The sequence below is a fragment of the Mesoplodon mirus genome (genome assembly GCF_964341445.2).
Source record: "Mesoplodon mirus genome assembly, chromosome: 19".
NCBI lineage: Eukaryota > Metazoa > Chordata > Mammalia > Artiodactyla > Ziphiidae > Mesoplodon > Mesoplodon mirus.
The window spans coordinates 54,626,509-54,650,565 of NC_138995.1; the positions used below are offsets into that span (position 1 = coordinate 54,626,509).

Sequence of the window (24,057 nt, forward strand, 5' to 3'; positions counted from 1 at the left end):
AAATAAGTCCTGGAGAGCTAATGGACAGCATAGCGATTACAGTCAATACTACTGCATTATAAACTTCAAAGTTGCTAAGGGACTAGACCCTAATTGTTCTGACCACAAAAAAGACATGAAAATTAGGTGAGGTGATAGACGTGTTAGCTAACACTAAGATGGTAATCATATTGCAATAAATAAATATATCAAATCAACACGTTGTATACCTTAAACTTACACAATGTTATATATCAATTATATTTCCGTTAAAAAGGAATACGAATTATATGGTGTGATTTCTTAATTGGAACTCAAAGAATAACTTTTTCGAAATATTATGTATGGTGGTATTAAATACTGAAATATTTTCTCCAATTACCTAATCGTGCAAGAAACCAAAGCAAAGGAAAAGCGGAGAATTTTGCTGCTTCTCTTTCATGTCCCATTGGTTGCACTTCCTTTTTATGGGTTCTTGGTCAAAGGTGACTCCAGGTCCAGGTAGTAAAGAAGATTGTTCATTATAGCTCAGCCCGTCCCTTTTACGATCTCTGTTTTTACCTCACGCGTAGCACGCCTTTATAATTATTTTCCATTTACTTTTCCATTTATATTTCCAATTTCTCTGAGGGAACAATGAGAAAAAGAAAACGCAAGCCAAGTTCTACAAGCGCCCCAAGACTCCACCTGCTGATTCAAAAATAAAATTGCAGACAGGCGGGAAGCTCAGCCCTACAGAGGATTCTGGGACGTGTAGTCTCGACGCTTCCTGCGATTGGGACACTTCCGCTCCAGGAAAGCGCCGATGTGTTCATCGCGCCGCTGGAGAAATAGGAGAGTACAATCCAGTGCTGTGCGTGTTTGGAGGCATTTCGGATACCGGAGGGCGAGAATACGAAGCCGCTCCTTTCGTGGATTCTGGGAAATTCGATTCAGGCCGTCGATGTTGGAGTCGGCACTTTCGCCCCGGGGGACGGGGCAGCGGCTCTTGTTCCTCTCGGGGATGCTGGGAAATGTAGTCCAGGAGCTCAGCGTAGTCGGAGGTATTTCCGCTTCAGGAGGTTGCGATTGCGGCCTTCGGTTCTCTCAGGGAGGTGAGTGATCTTTGGGAGCCTGCGATTTCTTTTAACTTTTCTGATCTGGTCCTGGGATCAGCCGGCCTCGGTCCTCGGTCACAGGGCAGAAAAGCCTCGACCTGCTGCAGAGGGCGGGGTGGAGGGGCGGGGGCGGCCGCTTGCCTTCCCCTCGCCCGATTCTCTGCGTTTGCGGCGGTTCTCAAGTCCTCGGATTGTAGGCGGACTGAAATCGGCAGTTTGTCTCCCGGGCTCCTTGTCGTCCAACCCGCCTGCCCCCAGCACCTTCCTTCCACACACTCTGTTACTTCCTAGTGACATAAGGTTGGATGAGAATTTAATCTTTCTGTGCCTTGGTTTTCTTTTCTGTAAAAAGGGATATTACGAGTACCTGCCTTATACAAGATCAATGTTTGGGACAGATCAGGCGTGTGGCAAGGTGTCAGCTGTTAATGTTAATGATATGATAATCAGAAAAGCATCGCTTTTGGTGGAAGCTCCTCGAAGTGCTACTGGCTGTTCTTTCTGATCCCTGCCGGAAAGGAGGCTGTGCCTGGACGACTTCTGACCCGTTTTTAAAGAAAAAGTGGGTCACCCACAGATACCCGCTGTAGTTTTCCCAGGACCACAAAGTCGTTGTGTCTCCCAGCCTCCTTTCCTTCTCCTGCCCTGGTATCTGAAAAGGGGGGCTGTAGAAAAGAGAGGAGTGAGCCCAGGGCTTCTGGTAGCAGAGCCCCACCGTGGCAGGACTTAGCGTCTTCCTTTTCTGTTCCAGTGGTAAAAGGTATTTTATTCATTAGTAAATATTTCTGCTACAAAAGCGTTCAGTTACTGTTAAATAATTGTGAAAATATGTAGATCGTGTATAGGGCATGAGTGGTAATCAAAATAGTTAAACATTGAGGCCTAAGTCTCATCCTAAGGGCTTTATAAAAATTAGTGCATTTAACCTTCACAAGGCCCTATGAAGTGAATACTTTTATTACCTCTATTTTACAGATGAGGAAATGGAGATAGAGCATACGTTACTTAAGAGCAGTGGGATTTGAGTCTAGGGCTTGCGTTCCTTATATCCTTGGTCCCCTAGTTTAAAATCCCAAAATTGGAATTAGGAAACAAAATAGAAAAACAGTCTATCGAAATATTCAACCATAGGAAACTGGCTGCAGAGGAGGCATTTGGCATCAAGTTGTGGAGGTAGGTTGGAATTTTATTGTAGAGGATTTGAAAGCAGGGTTAGTGAGTTTGGGTGTCTTTATAAAAATTTGAGGGCTTCCCTGGTGGCGCAGTGGTTACGAATCCGCCTACCAATGCAGAGGACACGGGTTTGAGCCCTGGTCCGGGAGGATCCCACATGCTGTGGAGCAACTAAGCCCATGCACCACGACTACTGAGCCTGCGCTCTAGAGCCCGCGAGCCACAACTACTGAGCCTGTGTGCCTAGAGCCCGTGCTGTGCAACAGGAGAAGCCACCGCAATGAGAAACCCGCACACCGCAATGAAGAGTATCCCCTGCTCGCCGCAACTAGAGAAAGCCCATGCGCAGCAACGAAGACCCAACGCAGCCGAAAATAAAATAAATAATAAAAGTAAATACATTAAAAAAAATTGAAAGCATTCTCATTTAATCTTATTTTAAATAATATTTATATTTATATTCCGATTATAGAAGAAATGCACATTCATTTTAGAGAATTCAGAAAATGTAGAGATATGATGTAATGAAAAACATTAAGAATTACCAACATAGATGTATATATTATAACGTTATAGGATATGTATGACATATATAGGACATAGACATATAGGATATAGATGATTATTAACATTTCAGTGCATTTCTGTTTGTCAGTTTTTCCGTGTGTATTTACATTATGCAAAATTGTTATCAGATTATTCATATCTTAACTTTTTTTGTAAATTTATTTTATTTATTTTTGGCTGTGTTGGGTCTTCATTGCTGTGTGCAGGCTTTCTCTAGTTGCGGTTCGTGGGCTTCCCATTGCGGTGGCTTCTCTTATTGTGGAGCATGGGCTCTAGGCGCACGGGCTTCAGTAGTTGTGGCACGCGGGCTCAGTAGTTGTGGCTCGTAGGCTGTAGAGCGCAGACTCAGTAGTTGTGGCTCACGGGCTTAGTTTCTCCGTGACATGTGCGATCTTCGCGGACCAGGGCTCAAACCCGGGTCCCCTGCATTGGCAGGCAGATTCTTAACCACTGTGCCACCAGGGAAGCCCCATATCCTTAACTCTTAATTCTGGAAATTGCCAGACAACCCGAAGTATAATATCAATATAATGAATTTCTGTGTAACAGTCACCCTGCTTCAGTCCTTACTAATCTTGTTGCATCTCCCTCTCCCCACGCACACATTTTTCCCATTGAGTATTTTAAAGCAAACCCAGATGCTGAGTTAGTAAAAAATTAATTATTATAAGTCGTTTATATACGAAGACCAAGGGAGGGGAGATTGTATTAGTTTGCTAAGGCTGCTGGAACAAACTATTACAGCCTGAGTGGCTTAAACAACAGAAATTAATTTTCTTACAGTTCTGGAGCTGGGAGTCCAAGATCAAGGTATCAGCAGGTTTCGTTTCTTCTGAGGCCTCTCTCCTTGGCTTGTAGATGGCCGCCTTCTTGCTGTGTCCTCCCGGTCTTTCCTTTGTGTGTGTGTGCATGCCCCTGCTGTCCCTGTTTGTGTCCAAATTTCCTCTTAGAAGGACACCAGTCAGATTGATTTAGGGCCCACCCTAATGACCTCATTTTAACTTAGTCACCTCTTTAAATGCCCATCTCCAAATACAATCACATTCTGAGGTCCTGGAGATTAGGAGTTTAACATATGAGTTTGGGGCTGGGCGGGGGACCACAATTCAGCCCATAACAGGTATTAACAGCAACTCTAAGATTTTCACACATGGCAACTAGGAGAATGTTATTTATATGAGAAAGTTAGAAAGAGTTGCAGTTATGAAAGGAAAATGATGAATTTCCTTTGCTCCGTTGGAGTTGCACTTGCCACAGGGCATGTAACTCTCAGTTTCATCTCTCTCTCCTGTTAGGCTGCAGGGTCCTCTGATTCATGGATGCGGTTATATTCTTCTCGGAGTGCCCAGCACGGGGTCGGCAGAGAGGGGTTGTTCAGTAAGTGTGATTCATGCAGCTGCCCAAAAGGGCTACAGCCTGTGATTAGAGAACAAAAATAGAACGACAGTCTATAACCATATGCCTTGTCTGATACCTCACTTACTTTTGGGGAGATGTAGAATCCACCAACTTTTTCGGAGCGTTCAAAAGTTAATGTATGAGCATGCCTAGTATCATGCTCTAAAACAAATTTCCTTGGCAACGAATTCTTTTAAAAAATTGAAGTATAGTCGATTTACAGTGTCATGTTAGTTTCAGGTGTACAGCACAGTGATTCAGTTATACATGTGTGTATATATACATTTAAAAAGAATCCATCTTTTTTTTTTTAATTGAAGTATAGTTGATATACAATGTTGTGTTAGTTTCTGGTGTACAGCAAGGTTATTCAGTTATACATATATGTATATATTCTTTTTCATATTCTTTTCCATTTTAGGTTATTACTAGAAACTGAGTATAGTTCCCTGAGCTGTACAGTAGGTCCTTGTTGGTGATATATTTTATACATAGTAGCATGAATATATTTATCCCAAACTCCTAATTTTTCCCCCCCTTCCCCTTTGGTAACCATAAGTTTGTTTTCCAATCGATGTTAATATTCAGTTTTTTTGTTTAATATGTAGGGAACATGATAGAGATGATGAGAATAGCTGACATTTGTTGGGCACCTTTTGTGACTCAGTGAATTTCCAGTGCTGTACGTGCACTGACTCATTTTTCTTTCATCACAATGCTATCATTACTCTCATTTTTAAAAGGAAGAAGCAGGGAATTCCCTGGCAGTCTGGTGGTTAGGACTCTACACTTCCACTGCTGAGGGCATGGGTTCAATCCCTGGTCGGGGAACTAAGATCCCACAAGCTGTGAGGCATGGCCAAATAAATAAATAAATGAATAAATAAATAAAGGGAAGAAACAGTTGCAGACAATTGAATAAATGACCTGGTTGCACAGTCAGCAAGGGGCAGAGCCAGGATCAAACCTCAGCCGCTGGGTTTGAAACATGGCTCCAGCACTTTGTGACTGGATGACCTCGGGCAACTGACTTGTCTGTGCCTAAGTTTTCTTATGTCACAATATTAATACCTACCACAAAATTAATGCCTACCTCCTAAAGTTTTTGTGAAGATTAAAGGGGATATGATATGGAAAGTGCTTGAAATAGTGCCTGGCACATAGTACCTCCTCTATATATTACAGACTAGAGTTGTCCTTTATTTATTACAGGGGAGTATGCAATATGAAAAATGCAGTGAGTTATTAAAAGGGCAAAGCATATTTTAGGGTATTCTTTTCTCCCCTACCTTATTCTTTTAATACTTCAGTTCTACCATACAGTTGAACAAAAATGAATAGTTTCAGTAATAATCATTGTTGAAACTTACAACTAACATAGTTGGCTGTCTTTTGAACCTAGTGAGTCCCTGGGGGATGATTATATGGTCTCTGTTGCTTTAAAAAGGCCTAAGTCTGCACCAGCCAGTATCGTAGCCATTGGCCACATGAGACTATTGAGCTCTTGAGATGTGGCTGGTGCTGAGATGTCCTGTAAGTGTCAGACACACAAGAGATTTCAAGCACTAAAAAAGAATGTAAAAGATCTCAATAATTTTTATATTGTAGTAATATTTTGGATATGTTGGGTTAAATAAAATATATTGTTAAAATTAAGCTCACTTCTTGGGCTTCCCTGGTGCTGCAGTGGTTGAGAGTCCGCCTGCCGATGCAGGGGACACGGGTTCGTGCCCCGGTCCGGGAGGATCCCACATGCCGTGGAGCAGCTGGGCCCGTGAGCCATGGCCGCTGAGCCTGCGCGTCTGGAGCCTGTGCTCCGCAACGGGAGAGGCCACAACAGTGAGAGGCCCGCGTACCGCAAAAAAAAAAAAAGAAAAAAATTAAGCTCACTTCTTTTTACATTTTTAATGTAGCTGCTAGAAACATTTAAATTACCCATGTAGCTTGCATTATATTTCTGTTGGACAGCACTGGTTTAAATGGAAGCCTCCCTTTTCCCTCTGAGGATTTGCGTCCAGGGGGCGTTTACAAGTTACTCTTGCCTCTTAGACCTCCAAGGTCATCTTACAATGGAGGGGAGCAGGGAGCTGGTCATCAGGAAGCCTGAGTGCCAGGCCTAGCCCTACCCTGGGCTGCCCGGCTATTCTTGGGCAGCTCGGATAACTCCTTGAGAGGCAGAATAGAATAGTGCAGTGGTTCCCAGACTTTGGTCCTATTAGAATCACCTGGGGAACCTGGTTAAAAATAAAGACCCAGTCCTTTTACTACTTCAATGAGTCTAGGCTTCTGTGTTCTTTATTAGCTCTCTGGATGATTCTGATGCTGTTCCAGGCACTTCCTGTTCACCTGGTTTAGGAAGGAGAAATCCTTGTCATAAACAGTATGAGATGGCCACACTGGCCAACTGATATTGGCGGCAGTTTATTTGTCACATACTCACAGCCTGTGGGAGGAGGACGCTGCCTGCTATGCCGGGCCACCCAGGGCTGCACTCGGGACTAGAATGAAGCAGCGGGGGCTCTGGGAGGCAGGCTCGGTAGTGAAGAGAGGGTAGGGTGACCTTGCTTCCGGCAGGAGGACGTGATAGGCTTCTTTGAACAATTTCGCAGCTGGCACAGAGATGAAACCTGTTAGGCTGAGGACTCAGTGGGTGAGGCTGGTCCAGCTGATGGAGTGAATTGTGTCAGGTCTTCATTTATAAAGGTGACCGAATGACAGCGTGGAGAGGTGACTGAGAAAGAAGGTTTTTAGTACTTACAAGTCCCCCAGGAACAAGAGACACAGCATGCCACCGAGGGCCACATGAACCCTGTCACATGCAGGGGTCAGGGAGCAGGGAGAGAGGACCGTGCCTCTGTGACTGTAGTAGCGGGAAGGAACTAGGTGGAGACATCCCCTGTTGGGCACTATGTGAGAACGGGCAGGTCAGAGGGCAGTGACTGGGCGGATTATATTATGACCCTCTTGTGCCCTCGAAAACTTGCTTGTGGGGAATGTGTAAAGAACTGTGGTCGACAGTCTGGCCTTGTGATTCAACAGACTTAGGAAGAGGTTAGTAATCACAGATGTCAAACAGCTAATACAGAATCTAAAAACATGGTTAATCCATAGGGGAACTAGCTGGATGGGGCACCTCTTCCCAGGGGAAAGGGCCATATCTGGAGAGAGCACAGGAACTCACGGCTAGGCCTTCTGGGCCCTGTGAGGCTCAGAGATGTCTTGGTAGCACTTGAAATTTAGGCCTTACAACAGAGATGCACACCAGAGTTTGAGAACCACTGCATATTGGTCAAGGGCATGGGCCTTGGTGTCATCTTGCCTGGGGTTCATTGCCTGGTGCAGTGTCCTGACTGGACCATGAAATCATAGCCTGGGATGGTGGGAGGGGGGCAAAAATGCAGATATCAGCAGCCCACCTCCACAGATTCTGATTTAATTAGTTTTGGATAAGGTCTGAGCTTTTTAAAAATAAATTTATTTATTTATTTATTTATTTTTGGCTGTGTTGGGTCTTCGTTGCTGCGTGCGGGCTTTCTCTAGTTGTGGCAAGCGGGGGCTACTCTGTGGTGTGTGGGCTTCTCATTGCAGTGGTTTCTCATGTTGTGCAGCATGGGCTGTAGGCGCGCAGGCTCAGTAGTTGTGGCACGCAGGCTCAGAAGTTGTGGCTCGCGGGCTCTAGAGCGCAGGCTCAGTAGTTGTGGCACGCAGGCTTAGTAGTTGTGGCTTGCGGGCTTTAGAGCACAGGCTCAGTAGTTGTAGCGCATGGGCTTAGTTGCTCCTCGGCATGTGGGATCTTCCCGGACCATGACTCGAACCCGTGTACCCTGTATTGGCAGGAGGATTCTTAACCACTGCTCCACCAGGGAAGTCCCAAGAGGGCTGTTTTTGACTGATGCTACTCAAATTGTGATCCAGGGACCAACAGTATCATCACCTGGCATCTTAGTAGAAATGTAGATTCTTCGTCCCCATCCTTGACCTCCTGACTTAGAATTTCTGGGGGTGAGACAGAGGACCCTCTATCTTGGCAGGGTCCCCGCCCGGTTGATTCATGGAACATTAAAATTTGAGACACACTGGTAGTGAGAACTGACTCAGGACTTTTTAACAAAAATATTTTCTGTTTCCCTCTGGCTAAATTACTTGTCCTTCAGATATCAGATACCTGCATGGTTCTGTCTGCCTTAGTTCAGGTCTCTGCTCAAAGGTGAGAGAAGCCTTCCATGACAACAACTTATTCTGTACCAGCCCCTCCTTCCATCTCTTCCTATACCTTTACCCTGCCTTATTCTTCTTAAAAGCATCTCTCACTGTATCAGTGTGTTACTGCTCTGGTACCCCATTATGCAGTCAGCTCCATGAGATCAGGGTCTTTGCCTGCTTTGTTCACTGCTGTATCTTTCACATCTAGGCTCCTTGGCTGGCACAGAGCAGGCTCTCAGTAATTATATTTTGAATGAATGATTCGGGAGGTAAATCACGAGGCCCTTATCTACATGGTGCATCTTTCAGTTCTTCGTTCCAGCAGTCATTCTGTGAATCTTTGTTGAGTTCCTGGCAAGCGCCTGTGGCAGCGTCCTAGGTGTTGGGGACACAGCAAGAAACAAAACTCCCTACAGGACAGATGTGATGAATATAAATGAGCAGAATACCTAGTAGGATGTTAAAGAGTCATACGTGCTAAAGAGAAAAGAATTAAGCAGGGATGGGGGGGTCAGAAGTGTTGGGATGTCAGTAGGGATTCTCTGTAGGGAGGAACTGTCTGAGGAGGTGACATTCAGATAAAGGACGTGGTTCTTGGTGCGGCCCTGGTAACAGTCTCTCTGGCCCCAGCCCCTTCCCCCTCAGATCCCCCATTTGCTAGGAGAGTGATCTGTTTCCAACACCGAAGGAATCTTCTGACTCTCCCTTCTTTTGCTGCTTTCCTGCTGACTTGCCGATAAACTGGGGCACCCGTCATTATGGTTTGAATCCTGCCTTCCTGCCCAGCTTTTTCTGCCTCTTGTTTGTGTTCACTTACAGTCGTAACATTTGTTCTCTTGAGGTTTTTCAGAGATTCTGCTTTTCTCTGGCCAATAGAACTCAGTCATCCTCCAGGGCTCAGCTCAAGCCACGCTGACGTAGAACCTGCTCCAAACAAGTGTGGACCCCAAGGCCCATAACTTGTGCTTCTAAAGTACCCAGTTCACTACCCTGGTACTTAGCAATGTGCAGGGTGATTGCTGGTTTCCTAATCACTAGACTGTGAACTTGAGTAGTCGTATCTTTTAGTCTGATTTCCATAAATGTTCATTGAATTCATACACTCATTTTTTAATGAAGAGTTAACAAGTTATCCTGTCTAGTGCTAATCATTCAGGCAATTAAATAGTTGTCGTTCTCAGTGTTTTGATGGACACACTCTGTGGATTTTGTAACAGGAGTCTCTTTAGACATTGACTTTGAAGGGTGGGAAGCACTTTCCTAAGATAGTATTAAAAATCCAGAGGCCCTTTTCCTTCCAAAGATGACCTTGATCTTGCAAATATTGTGGAAGACCTAGAAGAAAAACTTGGAAATAAAACCCCCGCTCTCCCAATCCTCCCAAGTGGGACCAGCCTCAGAATTTTGCCTCTCAAAGAGACCTTTGACCAACTAGTCTAGTCTTTTTACGTGCCTCTGCTGGAATGAACCTGGATGGGGGGGCTCATGTGTCAGGACACTGACATTGACACTGACTGCTAAGTGATCACTGTGTTACAGGCACTGCTTTAGGTGCTTGGGATGTAAAGCTGAGTTAGTATTAATCCCAAAACAGACAGTGATTTACTGATTATCCCCTTTCCACAGAGGTAGTGGAAAGATCTCCCTGTAAAGCGCTTCTTACTGAGCAGAAGTCACTGGACAAATATAGAGTCAGAACAAGGTGAATTACAAATCCTGAAAGGATATCTCTTCTAAGATTGGAAAGTTTTACACTGCCCTTTTCCATACAGGAGTAGGACTATCTGGAGTAGGACTAGCTAATAATAATAAACTAATAAGTAATTAATGAACCAGTAATTAACTAATACTAATCTCTTAATCTGGATATCTTACTCTCAATTTGCACACTCCCCAGAATCAGAATCATACTCTGACAGCTACGAGAACTTGTATTAGGGCCACTGTGTGTGGTTGGGCGGGTCATTCATCGCACCGGAGCTCTCCGTTGAAGGCGTAAGTGGCATCTGGAATCCTGCCCATGTCTGCTCATCAAGCCGTGTGCGGTTGCAGCCACCCCAAGGAAGAGCTTCCTTGACTATTTCATGTAAAGCAGCCCTAGTGAATGTTTAAGCTGCCAGATACTGTTCCACATGTTTTATGTAGAGTCACTTAGACTGACTAACCTTCCTGTGAGGTTGGTATTATTATAATTATATTACTATATTATATATAATTATATTTTATATAAATATATTATACTATATATCTATATAATATATAATTATAATATATTGTATAATAATAATAATAATAATTATTATTATTATTATAACCATCCCTAATTTATAGATCAGACCCTGGGACTAAGTAGTAACAAGTTGGAGGTGCCAGGATTCAAATACTGGGGGTCTGATTCCAGAGCCTACACCCTTCCCAACCCTGTTCTCATCTCCTTCAAGCAGATCCTCTGGCTTCAGAGTCCTCTCCCTGTTTCTATGTCAGTCTTTTATCCCTAGCTCTCAAGCTCTCATTTCTCTTTTCATGAGACCTCAGACTTCCATCTGTTTATTTTTTTCTTTAGAAGCAGCAGAGAGACAAGATCTAGAAGACTGGCTTCTTTGTGAGAGCTGGATTCAGGTTCCACCCCTGCCCCTTGACTTCACCAAGCCTCGGCTTCCTCATCTGTTACGTGGGAACAACAGTCGTCATCGTCATCATTTATTGAGAACTTCGTAAAATACCAGGTACAATGCCAAGGGCATTTAGCTCATTCATCCACCACAGTAACCCTAGGACTGACATTCTTTTTTTTTTTCTCTCCTTGTTATAGTTGAGGAGAGGCACAGAGGTGGAGGTGATCAGACTGGAGTCACACGGCTAGTACACCCTTAGCTTCTTCACAGGTGTGTGGGAGGTACCTTAGTGGAACAATGCATGCCAAGTGCTTCTCAAGGTCCCTAACACGTACTTAGTGCTTATGTAATGTTAAACATTGCCGTTTTTGTTGTTTTCATCATTACTATGATTAGCTTGTTAAGTGGCATGTTGACGAACTTACTGTTAAATCACAGGATTCTGTTCATTTTTCTTCATCTCCATGATAAGAGTGTTTTTAAGGCCCTACTGTTTACAAAGTCGAATTTTCAAGGTCTGGGGCTTCCCTGGTGGCGCAGTGGTTGAGAGTCCGCCTGCCGATGCAGGGGACGCGGGTTCGTGCCCTGGTCCAGGAAGATCCCACATGCCGCGGGGTGGCTGGGCCCGTGAGCCATGGCTGCTGAAGCCTGCGCATCCGGAGCCTGTGCTCCGCAACAGGAGAGGCCGCAACAGTGAGAGGCCCGCGTACCACAAAGAAGAAAAAGAATTGTCAAGGTCTTACATCTTTGAAAAAGCTGTCATCCACAATATCAGATTCATAGAGAAAATAGAATAGTGGTTACCCGGGACCGAGAGGAAGGGGAATGGGGAGAGTTAGTGTTTAATAGGTACAGAGTTTCAGTTTGGGATGGTGAAAAAGTTGTGGAGATGGTTAGTGGTGATGATTCACAACAATATGAACGCACCTAATGAACTCTACACCTAAAAAATGGTTAAAATGGAAAATTTTATGTGATGTATATTTTACACAGGAAAACAAATAATCAATGTAATCTTAAATATTACTGCAAAAGCATCAACTTAAATATGACAAACCAAGAGAGAATAACAGATATTGCAGAGGTTAAAGGTGATTTTCATACAACAAAGCAACAGCCTTTTAAGGCTCCATTATAGCTATTGGTGAGGACAGGTTTTATGTTACTGAATATTACCTGCTTTCTGCTGCTACTGAGAAATAAGGTGCCCTGAAAGTGTTCTTTGAACTTTCTGCCTACTTATTTAATTCTTACAACTATCCTGTGAGATAGCCATTGTTAATCCCTCAGTGTTTACAGATGGAAGAATTGAAGCACAGAGATACGAATAATTTGTCTAAGATTTCACAGCTAATACATCACAGTTTCATGAACCTAGACGTTTGGCCCCAGAAATTACTCTCTTAACCTGGGTACTTTACTCTCAATTTCCGCCCTCCCCAGAATCAGAATCATACCCTGAGAGCCACACGACCGTGTGTGAGGGCCACTGTGTGTGGTTGGGTGGCTCGTTCACTGCCCAGGGGCTCTTGGCTGAGCGGGTGGGCAGCCTCTGGAATCCAGCCCAGGCCTTGCTCATCAGGCCACCCTGAGGAAGCAGCAGTGTTGCTGCTTCACAGTAAGCAGCCATATGGGTCAGTGACACCCTGGGCCAGACTCTTGACGGCTGTTTTCTCCTTCCCCTGTTGTGCCTGCCCAAGACTCAGCACGTCCCCAGAAGGAGGAGGACAAAATGACCAAGTTCAAGGTGAGTTGGGCTTGCCCTTCTAGGTGTTAACCTGTCACCTCATTTCTCAGTGATAAGACACATCCTATTTCTCTTTCTTGGGAAAGGTTAAAGAGAACAGTAGGCATTTGGAAAACTCTTCCCAAGAAGAGGGCCGAATGATCCCTACCTTTTATTTTTGTTCGATTTATTTTTTTTCGTTTTATCACCTTTTGTAATTTCACAAACAAGAGTAGAACAGAAAAAGTCAATAGCAACGAAAAAAATCTCTCACGTTATTACTGTTTCCCTTACAAAACAACTGTCTTCATTTTCCCATGTTCTTTTCCTCATATGCGTTCATAACTGTATATTTGTAATTGCTATAGTATAAACTTCTCAAATTATACCTTTTCTAATTGATATTATATATCCCACGTCTTTAATGGCAACATCATATTCCCTTGAATTTGTGTACATTGTGTGTGTGTGTGTGGCGGGGTGTGTGTGTCTCATAACTTTTCCCCATTCGTGGACATTTAGGTAGTTTAGAATTTTTACCGTTTTAAAGAACACTGTAGGGGCTTCCCTGGTGGCACAGTGGTAAGGAATCCACCTGCCAGTGCAGGGGACACGGGTTCGATCCCTGGTCAGGGAAGATCCCACATGCCGCGGAGCACCTAAGCCCATGCGCTGCATCTACTGAGCCTGCGCTCCAGAGCCCGTGAGCCACCACTGCTGAGCCTGCATGCCACAACTACTGAAGCCCGCACGCCTAGAGCCTGTGCTCCGCAATAAGAAGCCATCTCAGTGAGAAGCCCGTGCACCGCAACAAAGAGTAGCCCCTGCTCGCTGCAACTAGAGAAAGCCCGCATGCAGCAACGAAGACCCAACATAGCCAAAAATAAATAAATAAAAATAAATTTTAAAAACAAAACAAAGCACAGTAATAACAGTTTTCCTAATACAACCAATTTCCTCAAAAGGGAATTTAGAAGAATTTGCCATTCTTTGGTCTTAATGTTCTAGGTACTCTAAATTGGCAAAGTACATTTGCTATGCAGTACCTCGGGTATTTTGTATGTAGAATATTCCAGAATGGCAGAGTGCACCAGGATCTAACTAACACTTCACACAGAGAAAATATTGTTAGATATTTTCATGTAAGAAAGCTAGATTGTTTCTTACCCATGTCTGAATCATATCATGTACGTTTTATTTATTGATTTATATTTTTTATTCACATATTAATGAATTTTTTCAAAGTACTAATGTACTTAATTTTAAAAGTACAAAAGGACCTGTACAGAGACTTTTCATTTCTTAACTGCATTTAGTCTCAGACCAACCTTACGAGGCTGAACTTGGTCTCCTCTGCATTTTAATGACAGAGAAACAGGATTGTAGAATTTCAGAAAACTGCTCAAGTTCACATAGGAAACCAAAGGTCCAACTGATCCAAAAAAAGACTCCTAGGATTTTTACTTGGATAAAGAGAGTGAGACAAGGGAAGAGAATTCTCCATCTGGGACTTAGCCTGTTCTGTGGGGTGCCTAGTTGTCCTGGTGGGTGGAAGACTCCATAGATGATACTGTCCCTACCATAGATCACTCTCGGTGGCCCCTTCTTCTCCATGACCTCTGTTGCTCATATAGGGCAGTGGATGTGCAGGGCTCTGGCACTGAACACAGTCTTTGTAGGAAAAATTAAAACAATGCTGTATACGAGTGATTCTTAATTATGGGCGATCTTACCCCTCAGGCAACATCTGGAAACATTTTTAGTGTCACAGCTTGGGAGTACTACTGATATCTAGTGTGTAGAAGCCAGGGATGCTGCTAAACATCCTACAGTGAACTCAGCAGCCCCCTGCCCCACCCCCAACTAAGAGTCATCTGTCCTCAAATGTCAGGAGTGCCAAGGATGAGAAAGCATGCTGTACCTAAAGCTGTACAAGAACAATAGCAGAATGTGGGTGAAAAATATTTATAATACCCTAAAAAAAAAAAAACTTAAAATCTCTAATAGGAATTTTACAGAATCCTAAGATAAAACCCCGATTGGAGTAGGAGCAAAGATCATTAACAGGCAAGGTTCTGAAGAAAAAAATGAAGATGGCTGGTAAATATGTGAAAATATGAGCTTATTAATTATCAAATAAGTACAGATAATCCAGATCAGTTGTTTTTTACTGATGAAATTGCCTAGGATTTAAAAATATGGTTATATTGAATGTGTATGGTTTAGAGAATCAGGGATACTTATATACTCTTGGAGGAGGATAAAATAGGGGAAAAGTTGAAAAGAAAATCTGCTGCTGTACATAATTATTTTGAAGCTGCCTATTCTTTGACATTGCAGTTTTCACTCTTTGGAACTTATCCTAAGAACATAATTGGATGGGAAGCAAAAATCTATGTAAAAAGTTGTTCTTCTCCGCATTTATTGTGAAAAGAAGAAAATCTAAAACGTAAATGCGTTATGGGGACTGTTTATGTTACGGTAAAATTGACTCTGGTCTCTCAGAACCTGGAACCACTTCGTACACATCGTCCCCACGTTCCTCAGTGCTGCCCTTTCACCAGGGGACCTGCATTGCAAGGTTCAGGTGGAGTGTGTTTGATGTCTTAGGAGGCGGTGACCTTCAAGGATGTGGCCGTGGTCTTCACAGAGGAGGAGCTGGGACTGCTGGACTCTGCCCAGAAGAAGCTGTACCAGGAAGTGATGCTGGAGAACTTCCAGAACCTGGTCTCAGTGGGTGAGGAAGGGCACTCTGGGGCTGAACATCGCATCAGCCCCTGTGGTATTTATTTACATGTCCTTGAATGGGCGGGGCTTTGGAGCTCTTGAACTGGTTTCCGGTTTTCTAATCAGCATGAGACACAGAGATGGCGTTTTCTAGTCTTTCTCCCCAGGCCAAAGTGTGTCTGTAAATGAACTGTTAATTGACCGCATGACTGCTGTATGTTTTCTGGCTTTTCAAATTGTGGTCATCTCCAATTAATAGGTCATGACACTCTTTAGGGAATCGAAATAAAATAGGGTAGAAGATACCAGAGCCCTTGGCAATAACTGCACATTACAGTAAAAACTGTGGCCCGTTGCCAAGAATAGTGTGAGAAATGGTGAAAAGCGTGCGATGAAAATAATGTTTTCCCATAATTTATGCTTATGCCTACCTATCCTGGGTTTTTGCATAAAATGTATTTCCTCCTATGGGTCATAATTAAAAGTTTGGAAAACACTGACTTTGATGTCCTGAAGACAGTGCAGTGGGAACCACAATTTTTCTTAATTTGGGCATCTAACATATTGATTTTAAATGTTTTTCCTTGCCTTTTTTTGCAGGGCATCAGTCGTTCACACCAGATATAATATCCCAGTTAAAGAGAGAAGAAAAGCTTTGGATGATAAAGATAGCAACCCAGAGCCGTCACTCCTCGGGTGAGAGCCGTGTGACCCTGAGTCTGTCCTGCTTCTTGTTGCCTCTGCAGCTGTGACTCTGGTCCAAGTCAGCACCTAGACTGTGGATTACTGCCTCAGTCTTTGTAACGCTCTCTCTTCTGCTTTGCTCATTCACAGTTAATTCTCCACTCAGAGTGACTCTTTTAAATTCAAATCTTGTCATTTCTCTGCTCAGAACCTCTTGTAGCTTCTTACTGATTCAGAATAAAATCCCATCATTGAAAGTGGCTTATGATATCCCATATGCCCACCAGTTTTATAGTCTGGTTTCAAAAACAACTTTTTCCCTTGGCTGTGGGGTGGAGGGGAGTGGTTTAAATATTGACTCCTACTTGAAAAAGGAAAAATTTTACACATACAGAAAGAGAGTATAAAAATTTCAGAAGCAGGCAATCCATAGGCCCCATGGCCATTTTTATACCCTATGCTTTCTTTTTTTTGGCCTTCTGAGTGATTTTTGCCATGATTTTTTTTTTTTTTTTTTTTTTGCCACACCGTGTGGCTTGTGAGATCTTAGTTCCCCAATCAGGGATCGAGCCTGGGCCCTTGGCAGTGAGAGTGTGGTGTCCTAACCACTGGACCGCCAGGGAATTCCTTGATTTTGTGATTATGATTTTCTCATCAGCAACATCCACGTAGGTTGGCCCTGCATCTAGTGAAGCCTTTCAGCTTCCCAACAACATGGCTGTTTCCACTTTCTTTCCTGTTATGGGTAACTTACTTCAAAAAGCTCTTTTACTTTTGTAACATGGCTCTAACTCTCACAGAGATGTCAAACTGGGGTTTATTTATCCATTCAACATGTACTTACTGAACACTGACTGTATCAGACAGGGTTCTGGGAGTGGTGATAAACCAGTGAATAATACAAAATGCTTGTCCTCATGGGTATCGCATTCAAGTGGGAGATGACATAAACTGAAAAAGATCAAGGACGTATGTAGTATGTCAGATAGGAATATGTGCTGTGTAAAAACAAAACAGGGTAAGGCAAATGGAGATTGCCAGGCATGTAGAATGGATAGGGAGACTTTACTATATGATATTATGTGGTAAAAGAGGCCTCACAGATAAGGTGTTATTTGAAAAGACACCTGAAAAGAAGTTAATAGCAAGCTATATGGCTAATCGGTGGAATAAAGTTCCAAGGAGAACGTAACTCTTCCGGTCCAATGTTGATTTCGAGACTCTGTATTATGCCCTATTTATTTCCTCCTCGTGAGTTCTTGCTCTGTTGTAAAAGATAACCTTCTAATTTTTCACTCTTTTTTTTTTTAACCCTTGGTGGTTATAGGAACTTTACTGTTATGAGGTTTTAGATAATGTATGTTATTACAGTAACATACTAATTCCAAAACTTGGCTTTGATTTTTTTCCAGCTAATCCTTTCAGTGTTGGGAAGACCTGGCTCTGTGGTCAGGGAAAGTAAAGTTTACAGCCCATTTGTAAGGATATTTCCCAGCAGGAGGCAAAGAACCACTCTCTGCTTATACTCTGAACTTTAGGGCCTTAGGTGATAAGGTATTTCTCCCAGACATTTATCTTTCCAACTTATTCATTGCCTCAAAATCTCCTTCCATTGGAGTAAACTTCCATTAAAATAAAGCAGAGGTTTTTCAACATTGCTTGGCGACATCCTCTGATAATCTGTCTAAGGGTCTTACTAGACATTTTGAGCATTTTCGTCAGATGTGCGTGCAGTAGGCAGAATTATGTGGAAGCTGTTTATTAGCCATCTGCTACAGCAAAGAAGATAAGGCTTTGAGTAAGGTACATCTTTGTAAACATTCCCTAGGAGGTATTTTTCTTGCTCTGTAGCCATCAGATTTCTAATTTATATCTCACCTATGAAACTTACTATGATTCTAAATGGATTCCACTAATGTGTAGTGAATGACAGCCTGGTGGGCCACCTCTTGGTGTCTGGAGGCATGTAAATCAGAGAACATGATACATGATGTTAAAGAAAAACAGAAGCTTTTCGAGGTTCAGTAAAGCCTTAGGGTGTGGGCCTAAGTTTATAACCTTGACATCTCTGAGCAAAGCATTCACATGCCCCATCTCTAAATTCTCTTTATCCATTTAGGAGACAAGAATGTAAATGGCATGGAGAGTCTTCAAGAAGTTGGATTAAGGTATCTGCCACATGAAGAGCTTTTCTGCTCACAAATCTGGCAACAGGTTACAAAGGAATTAACCAGGTGTCAAGATTCCATGGGAAATATTCAAGGAACTGGCTCTCAGATGGAAAAACAAGGTGGCACACTCAATAAAGATGAGGAGTTTGGTAAAGACTTCAATCAGACTTCACATCTTCAAGTTCACCGCAGAGACCACACTGGAGAAAAACCCTACAAAGGGGTGGAGTGTGAGAAAGGTTTCATACGGGACTCTCACCTTCAAATGAACCAGACAGCCCATGTAGGAGAGAAGCCCTACAAGTGTGAAAAATGTGAAAACGCTTTCCGTCGGCTTTCAAGTCTTCAAGCCCATCAGAGGGTCCACAGTAGAACAAGATTGAACAAATATGATATGTCGTGTAAGGGTTTCAGTCAGAGGTCATATCTTCGTCATCATCAGAGGGTCCCCACTGGAGAGGATCCACACAGGTTTGAGGAGTGTGGGAGGAACGTCGGGAAAAGTTCACATTGTCAAGCTCCTCCCATAGCCCACACGTTGGAGAAACCCTATAAATGTGAGGAGTGTGGACTGGGCTTCAGTCAGCACTCCTATCTTCACATCCATCAGAGAGCCCACACGGGAAAGAAACCTTATAAATGTGAAGAGTGTGGGAAGGGCTTCAGTTGGCGTTCGCGCCTACAGGCTCATCAGCGAATCCACACTGGGGAGAAACCCTACAAATGTGAGGCATGTGGCAAGGGCTTTAGTTACAGCTCACACCTGAACATCCACTGTAGAATCCACACAGGCGAGAAACCCTTTAAGTGTGAGGAGTGTGGGAAAGGCTTCAGTGTGGGTTCCCACCTCCAAGCCCATCAGATAAGCCACACGGGAGAGAAACCATACAAATGTGAGGAGTGTGGCAAGGGCTTCTGTCGGGCCTCAAATCTTCTGGACCATCAGAGAGGCCATAGTGGTGAGAAACCATATCAGTGCGATGCATGTGGAAAGGGCTTTAGTCGTAGCTCAGATTTTAACATTCATTTTAGAGTCCATACAGGAGAAAAACCTTATAAGTGCGAGGAGTGTGGGAAAGGTTTCAGTCAAGCCTCAAATCTTCTGGCCCATCAAAGAGGCCACACTGGAGAAAAACCATACAAGTGTGGTACATGTGGGAAGGGCTTCAGCCGGAGTTCAGATCTTAATGTTCATTGTCGAATCCACACGGGAGAGAAACCCTATAAATGTGAGAAGTGCGGGAAGGCCTTCAGTCAGTTCTCAAGCCTTCAAGTGCATCAAAGAGTCCATACCGGAGAGAAACCATACCAGTGTGCAGAGTGTGGGAAAGGCTTCAGCGTGGGCTCACAGCTTCAGGCCCATCAGAGGTGTCACACTGGAGAGAAACCCTACCAGTGTGAGGAGTGTGGGAAGGGCTTCTGTCGGGCCTCAAATTTTCTGGCTCACCGTGGAGTCCACACAGGAGAGAAGCCATACCGATGCGATGTGTGCGGTAAGCGCTTCAGACAGAGATCATACCTTCAAGCCCACCAGAGGGTCCACACTGGAGAGAAACCATATAAGTGTGAGGAATGTGGGAAGGTCTTCAGTTGGAGCTCATACCTTCAAGCCCATCAGAGAGTCCACACTGGGGAAAAACCATACAAATGTGAGGAGTGTGGGAAAGGCTTCAGTTGGAGCTCAAGTCTTATAATTCATCAGCGAGTCCATGCTGGGGATGAGGGTGACAAGGACTGTCCCTCATCAGAGAATACGTACAGCAAAGAAGCTCTATAAAATTACATGGTTTAATACCTCAAACGGGTGCTGACATAGTCCTGCCGTAGAAGACAAAACATCTGTTTGATAAAAGAGTATTTCTGCCAGAGCTCGACATGTCTGTGTGGTTGGGTGACCACACCGCAGAGAAGCCTCCTAAGAGTGGAGACATAAGAACTTCATTCAGAACCTTGACATTTAGCAGATATGACAGAGAAGAGAGGCTTAAGAAGGATGAGTCTGAGCTGAAGGTAACCAAAAGTACTAAGCTGGAAATGCCCAAATCTCTTCCACCAGAATAGAAGCTCTCGGAGGGCTGGGACTTTGTTGACAGCCAAGTCCACTCTGCCTCTTCAGCGCCTAACACACTGCAGGTGTCCAGTAATGTTAAATGAGTAAAAGGGAGAACAGTCACTTCTGAAATTTTCTTTCAGTTCCTCTCTAAAACTTTCTATAAAATTGTAGAAGGAGGAATTCTCCAAGGCTTGGAGGATTAAATAAGACACTTGGGCTCATTTCCCCAACCCTGCAGGTCCTGTGAACTAGTGCTTATCAAGCTCAAGGTTCTAACCCATTAGTGGGTCCAGAAGTCAGTTTACCAGGTTGTGGCCAGCACTTTTCTATGCTAACAGTTCTTTATGGAGATGTGATTCGCATGCAGCCACATGCATAAATAAGTTTACAGCTTCATGAATTTTGACAAATGTATCTACTTGTGTAATCATCACCAAGATCAATATATACCATACTTCTATTAAACCAAAATGTTTCCTTGTGGACTATTCTTGTCATTCCCACCTCCAGGGGCAACAAGTACTATGATTTCTATACCGTGTATTAATTAGGCCTGTCCTTGAGCTTCCTGTGTGTTCGGTATGTACTCTTTATGTCTGGATTCTTTTCATCAAATATATGATCATCCTAGGTTCACAGAAGGCAATTGACAGAACTCAGTATACATGATAAAAATTCTTCAGTGGGATAAAAGGCATCTATGAAGATCCTATATGCTCATGTTCTTCCTTTATTATTAAGGAATAATTTATATACAGTAAAATCGACTGGTGGATCATTCTGTGTTTTGGCAAATGCTTACTATCAATTTACATCACCACAATCAAGACATTTAACAGTTCCACCAGCTCCGCCTTTCTACTCTTTTTTTTAATATAACTTTATTTATTTATTTTTCGCTGTATTGGGTCTTCATTGCGGTGCGCAGGCTTCTCATTGCAGTGGTGTCTCTTGTTGCGGAGCATAGACCCTAGTCATGTGGGCTTCAGTAGCTGTGGTGTGCAGGCTCACTAGTTGTGGTTCGTGGGCTCTAAGAGTTCGCATGCCACAACTAAGGAGCTGGCGAGCCACAACTAAGGAGCACTCAAGCAGCAACTAAGGAGCCCACATGCCACAACTATGAAGCCAGCGAGCTGCCACTAAGGAGCCTGCGAGCCGCAACTAAGACCTGACACAACCAAATATTTTTTAAAAACTCTGTTGGGGAAGGATAGAAGGTTTGGCAGAGAGCTTTCTTGTAGCCTATAGAATAGCCTTTTCGGGGGTCATGGGTCCTCACTTCTCAATGGGTCTCATTCTATTGCCTGCCTTAGAACTGAGTGCCAATCTGGCACACACTGTGCCAGAATCTTTTCAGTTCTCTTTATTTTAGATTAGGCGAGTGGAGAGGTGTCATTAATTGGGAAAGGGAGTTCTGTCTGGGTATTTTAGAGAGACTAGAAAGAGGAGGGGATGGGTCCCTTAATTGCATTTTGACAGGGTGTCTTGGGACCTACAGGTTGAAAGTTCAGGGTAAATAAGCAGTGTGCAAAAGAGCCATTTGGAAGCCATTATCCATTTTGTAATTTTAATAGGGCATCCTTCAGTAGATCATTGTTTATCTGTAGATGATAGGACAAATGAAAGTTGCAAGTGTTGCTTTCTTGTAAGGTCTGTGCCTGTACTGAATGAGCACTAAAGTGTGTATCCTGATCAGAGTCCATGATATCTGAGGGCCCAGAGGAAACCAAGTTTTAATGAGGGCTATAGTGGTGAGGTTAGCACCCTGGAAAGGATAAGCGAAGAGTAGACCTGTATACGTATCTGTCATTGTGAGGACAAAATCATTTGTGTCAGCACATTGGCACAATGGCCCAATAAAATTAATCTGATGGTGAGAGAGGGGTCATTCACCCTTTGGTATAGACCTTCATGGGCTGTGTCACCAGTAATCACGTTGGGAGGGTAGGGTTTGGGTTAGGGCCAGTGACATGGAGATGCCATGAATTTTGGCCCCAGATATAAGCATCTGGGGCCCAAGATGAGGGTAATACTTGAGTTTATTTGAGAAATGGGAGCAAATTGGACAGATACGACATTTAAATGAGCCACCTCTGGGAGTCATGGTAGGAGCTGAGATGGGAAATTTTCATTGTAATACAGTGAGGTCTGAGAGGTAATATATTGCCAATGTGGAAGGCCCTGTCATAGGGGATAAGCCTGAATGTGAAATCTATTTTGAGCCCATCAGCTGAATCAAACAGTCTAGGAGTCTGTAAAAATATGAAAAAAATGACATAATTTTTTGATGGTGTCCTCCAGTGTCAAAGTGACTACAATTAGCTCTGTGAATTTTGTCATCCTTTATTCGGGATGTCCCAGTCATGGGATGGAAAGTGGTAACTCTCCATTGGGCTCCAACACGAATGATGTGGTGCTGCTGTCTGAAATAAACGGACTCCCTTTCCACTGGGACTTGTTTTATCCCAGGAGGCCCCACGGATGGCCAGTGGGGCCAGGAGGGGGCAATCTCTCCTGGATTTGTGGACTCGGGCAAAGGACAGAGGGTGGGAAAAGCCACATTCGCCTGTAGTTTGGATATGCCTGAGGGTTCAAGCTGTATCCTGTAGGTACCATTTCCTTTTAATAAGGAGGCTTCACTGCCTGTTCCAAGCCTGTGGGGTGTTGTTTCCATAACCTATGGTAAAATAGGCAGTTGCACTTAAGGGTCATGGGCTCAGGGCCTATGATGGCTTTTTTCTGAAGTAGGGCCCAATCAGCACTAAGATTTGTCTTTTAAGAGAAATCTACCTCAGCCGCTGAGGGCAGTTTGTATCTGAAACACATAGGGAGTTGTTGGCTATCATGTGTGGTCCAAAGACTCCAAGGGGCACAAGACAGTTGCTAGGACTTCCACCATCCCACCAAGGGGTCACCAGGCACATGTGGCATCACTTGTTGGATGGTCTTTTTACATGGGCCTGCTGTTGGGGTGGCCCCCATTCAAATTGAAATGATTTTTTCCATGATTTTTGTCAATAGATTTTAAAAAGACTATTGTAAATGAATTGTTGCAACCAAATGTTGCAGGCCATGGCCTGATAGTGCGCTGCCAGAATGGAGCTCACGGATTTTGGGTGGCTCGGACTCACGTAGGAGACACAATAAAGAATCAATCAAATTACTCTACCTCTCTTGGGCCCATGAAGGTTGTAATACAGTTTTTCTGTTTTATTTTGTTTTTGCCACGCCACATGGCTTGCGGGATCTCTGTTCCTCGACCAGGGACTGAACCGCAGCCACAGCAGTGAAAGGCCAGAATTCTAACCACTAGCCCACCATGGAACTCCTTGTAATACAGTTTTAAATTAAAATATTTTATCAACAGTTCTGCTATGTAGATCTCCAAATGTGCAGCTTCTTGAGCCTTCATCTTGTGCATTCTTCAGAGGATCTGAAGTTCACCAATAGGGTTTGAACTGAACTTTCCAATGATATATTATCTAGGTTTGCTGTTCTAACAGAGACAAAACGAACAGCAGCTTAAACAACATACAATAGTTTTCGCTCACGGATTCAGGTTAAGGTAACACTAGCCCCAGTAGGAAACCACCTTACTGCCCAGGAACTCGGCAATATGAACTTTGTCCCCAAGGGATTTGTGTGAACTGTAGTCCAACAGCTC

General features: G+C 43.6%; 1 protein-coding gene across 5 annotated transcripts; it reads left to right on the forward strand.

Moving 5' to 3' along the window:
• Nucleotides 1-712: 712 nt before the first annotated feature.
• LOC309794656 (uncharacterized protein) lies at nt 713-20,876 on the forward strand. Of its 5 annotated transcripts, none has more exons than XM_082606416.1 (9): nt 713-1,073; nt 4,112-4,193; nt 10,315-10,412; nt 10,981-11,143; nt 11,230-11,302; nt 12,733-12,779; nt 15,369-15,540; nt 16,086-16,181; nt 18,289-20,876. In XM_082606416.1, the coding sequence occupies exons 6-9, from the start codon at nt 12,765-12,767 to the stop codon at nt 20,115-20,117; spliced, it is 2,112 nt and encodes a 703-aa protein (XP_082462542.1). In that variant the 5' UTR covers nt 713-1,073; nt 4,112-4,193; nt 10,315-10,412; nt 10,981-11,143; nt 11,230-11,302; nt 12,733-12,764; the 3' UTR covers nt 20,118-20,876. The 5 variants fall into 5 exon arrangements, with proteins under 5 accessions (XP_082462542.1, XP_082462545.1, XP_082462543.1 ...); XM_082606417.1 differs by lacking the exon at nt 713-1,073 and adding an exon at nt 3,334-3,626; XM_082606420.1 differs by lacking the exon at nt 713-1,073 and having other exon boundaries at nt 3,639-4,193; nt 15,369-15,495.
• Nucleotides 20,877-24,057: the final 3,181 nt, after the last annotated feature.

What these genes read in the sequence shown, in the direction of transcription:
- LOC309794656 (XM_082606416.1), top strand. An exon ending in ACATCGCATCAGCCCCTGTG is followed by an intron (nt 15,541 to 16,085) that starts GTATTTATTTAC and finishes CTTTTTTTGCAG; the next exon opens with GGCATCAGTCGTTCACACCA. An exon ending in CCAGAGCCGTCACTCCTCGG is followed by an intron (nt 16,182 to 18,288) that starts GTGAGAGCCGTG and finishes TTATCCATTTAG; the next exon opens with GAGACAAGAATGTAAATGGC.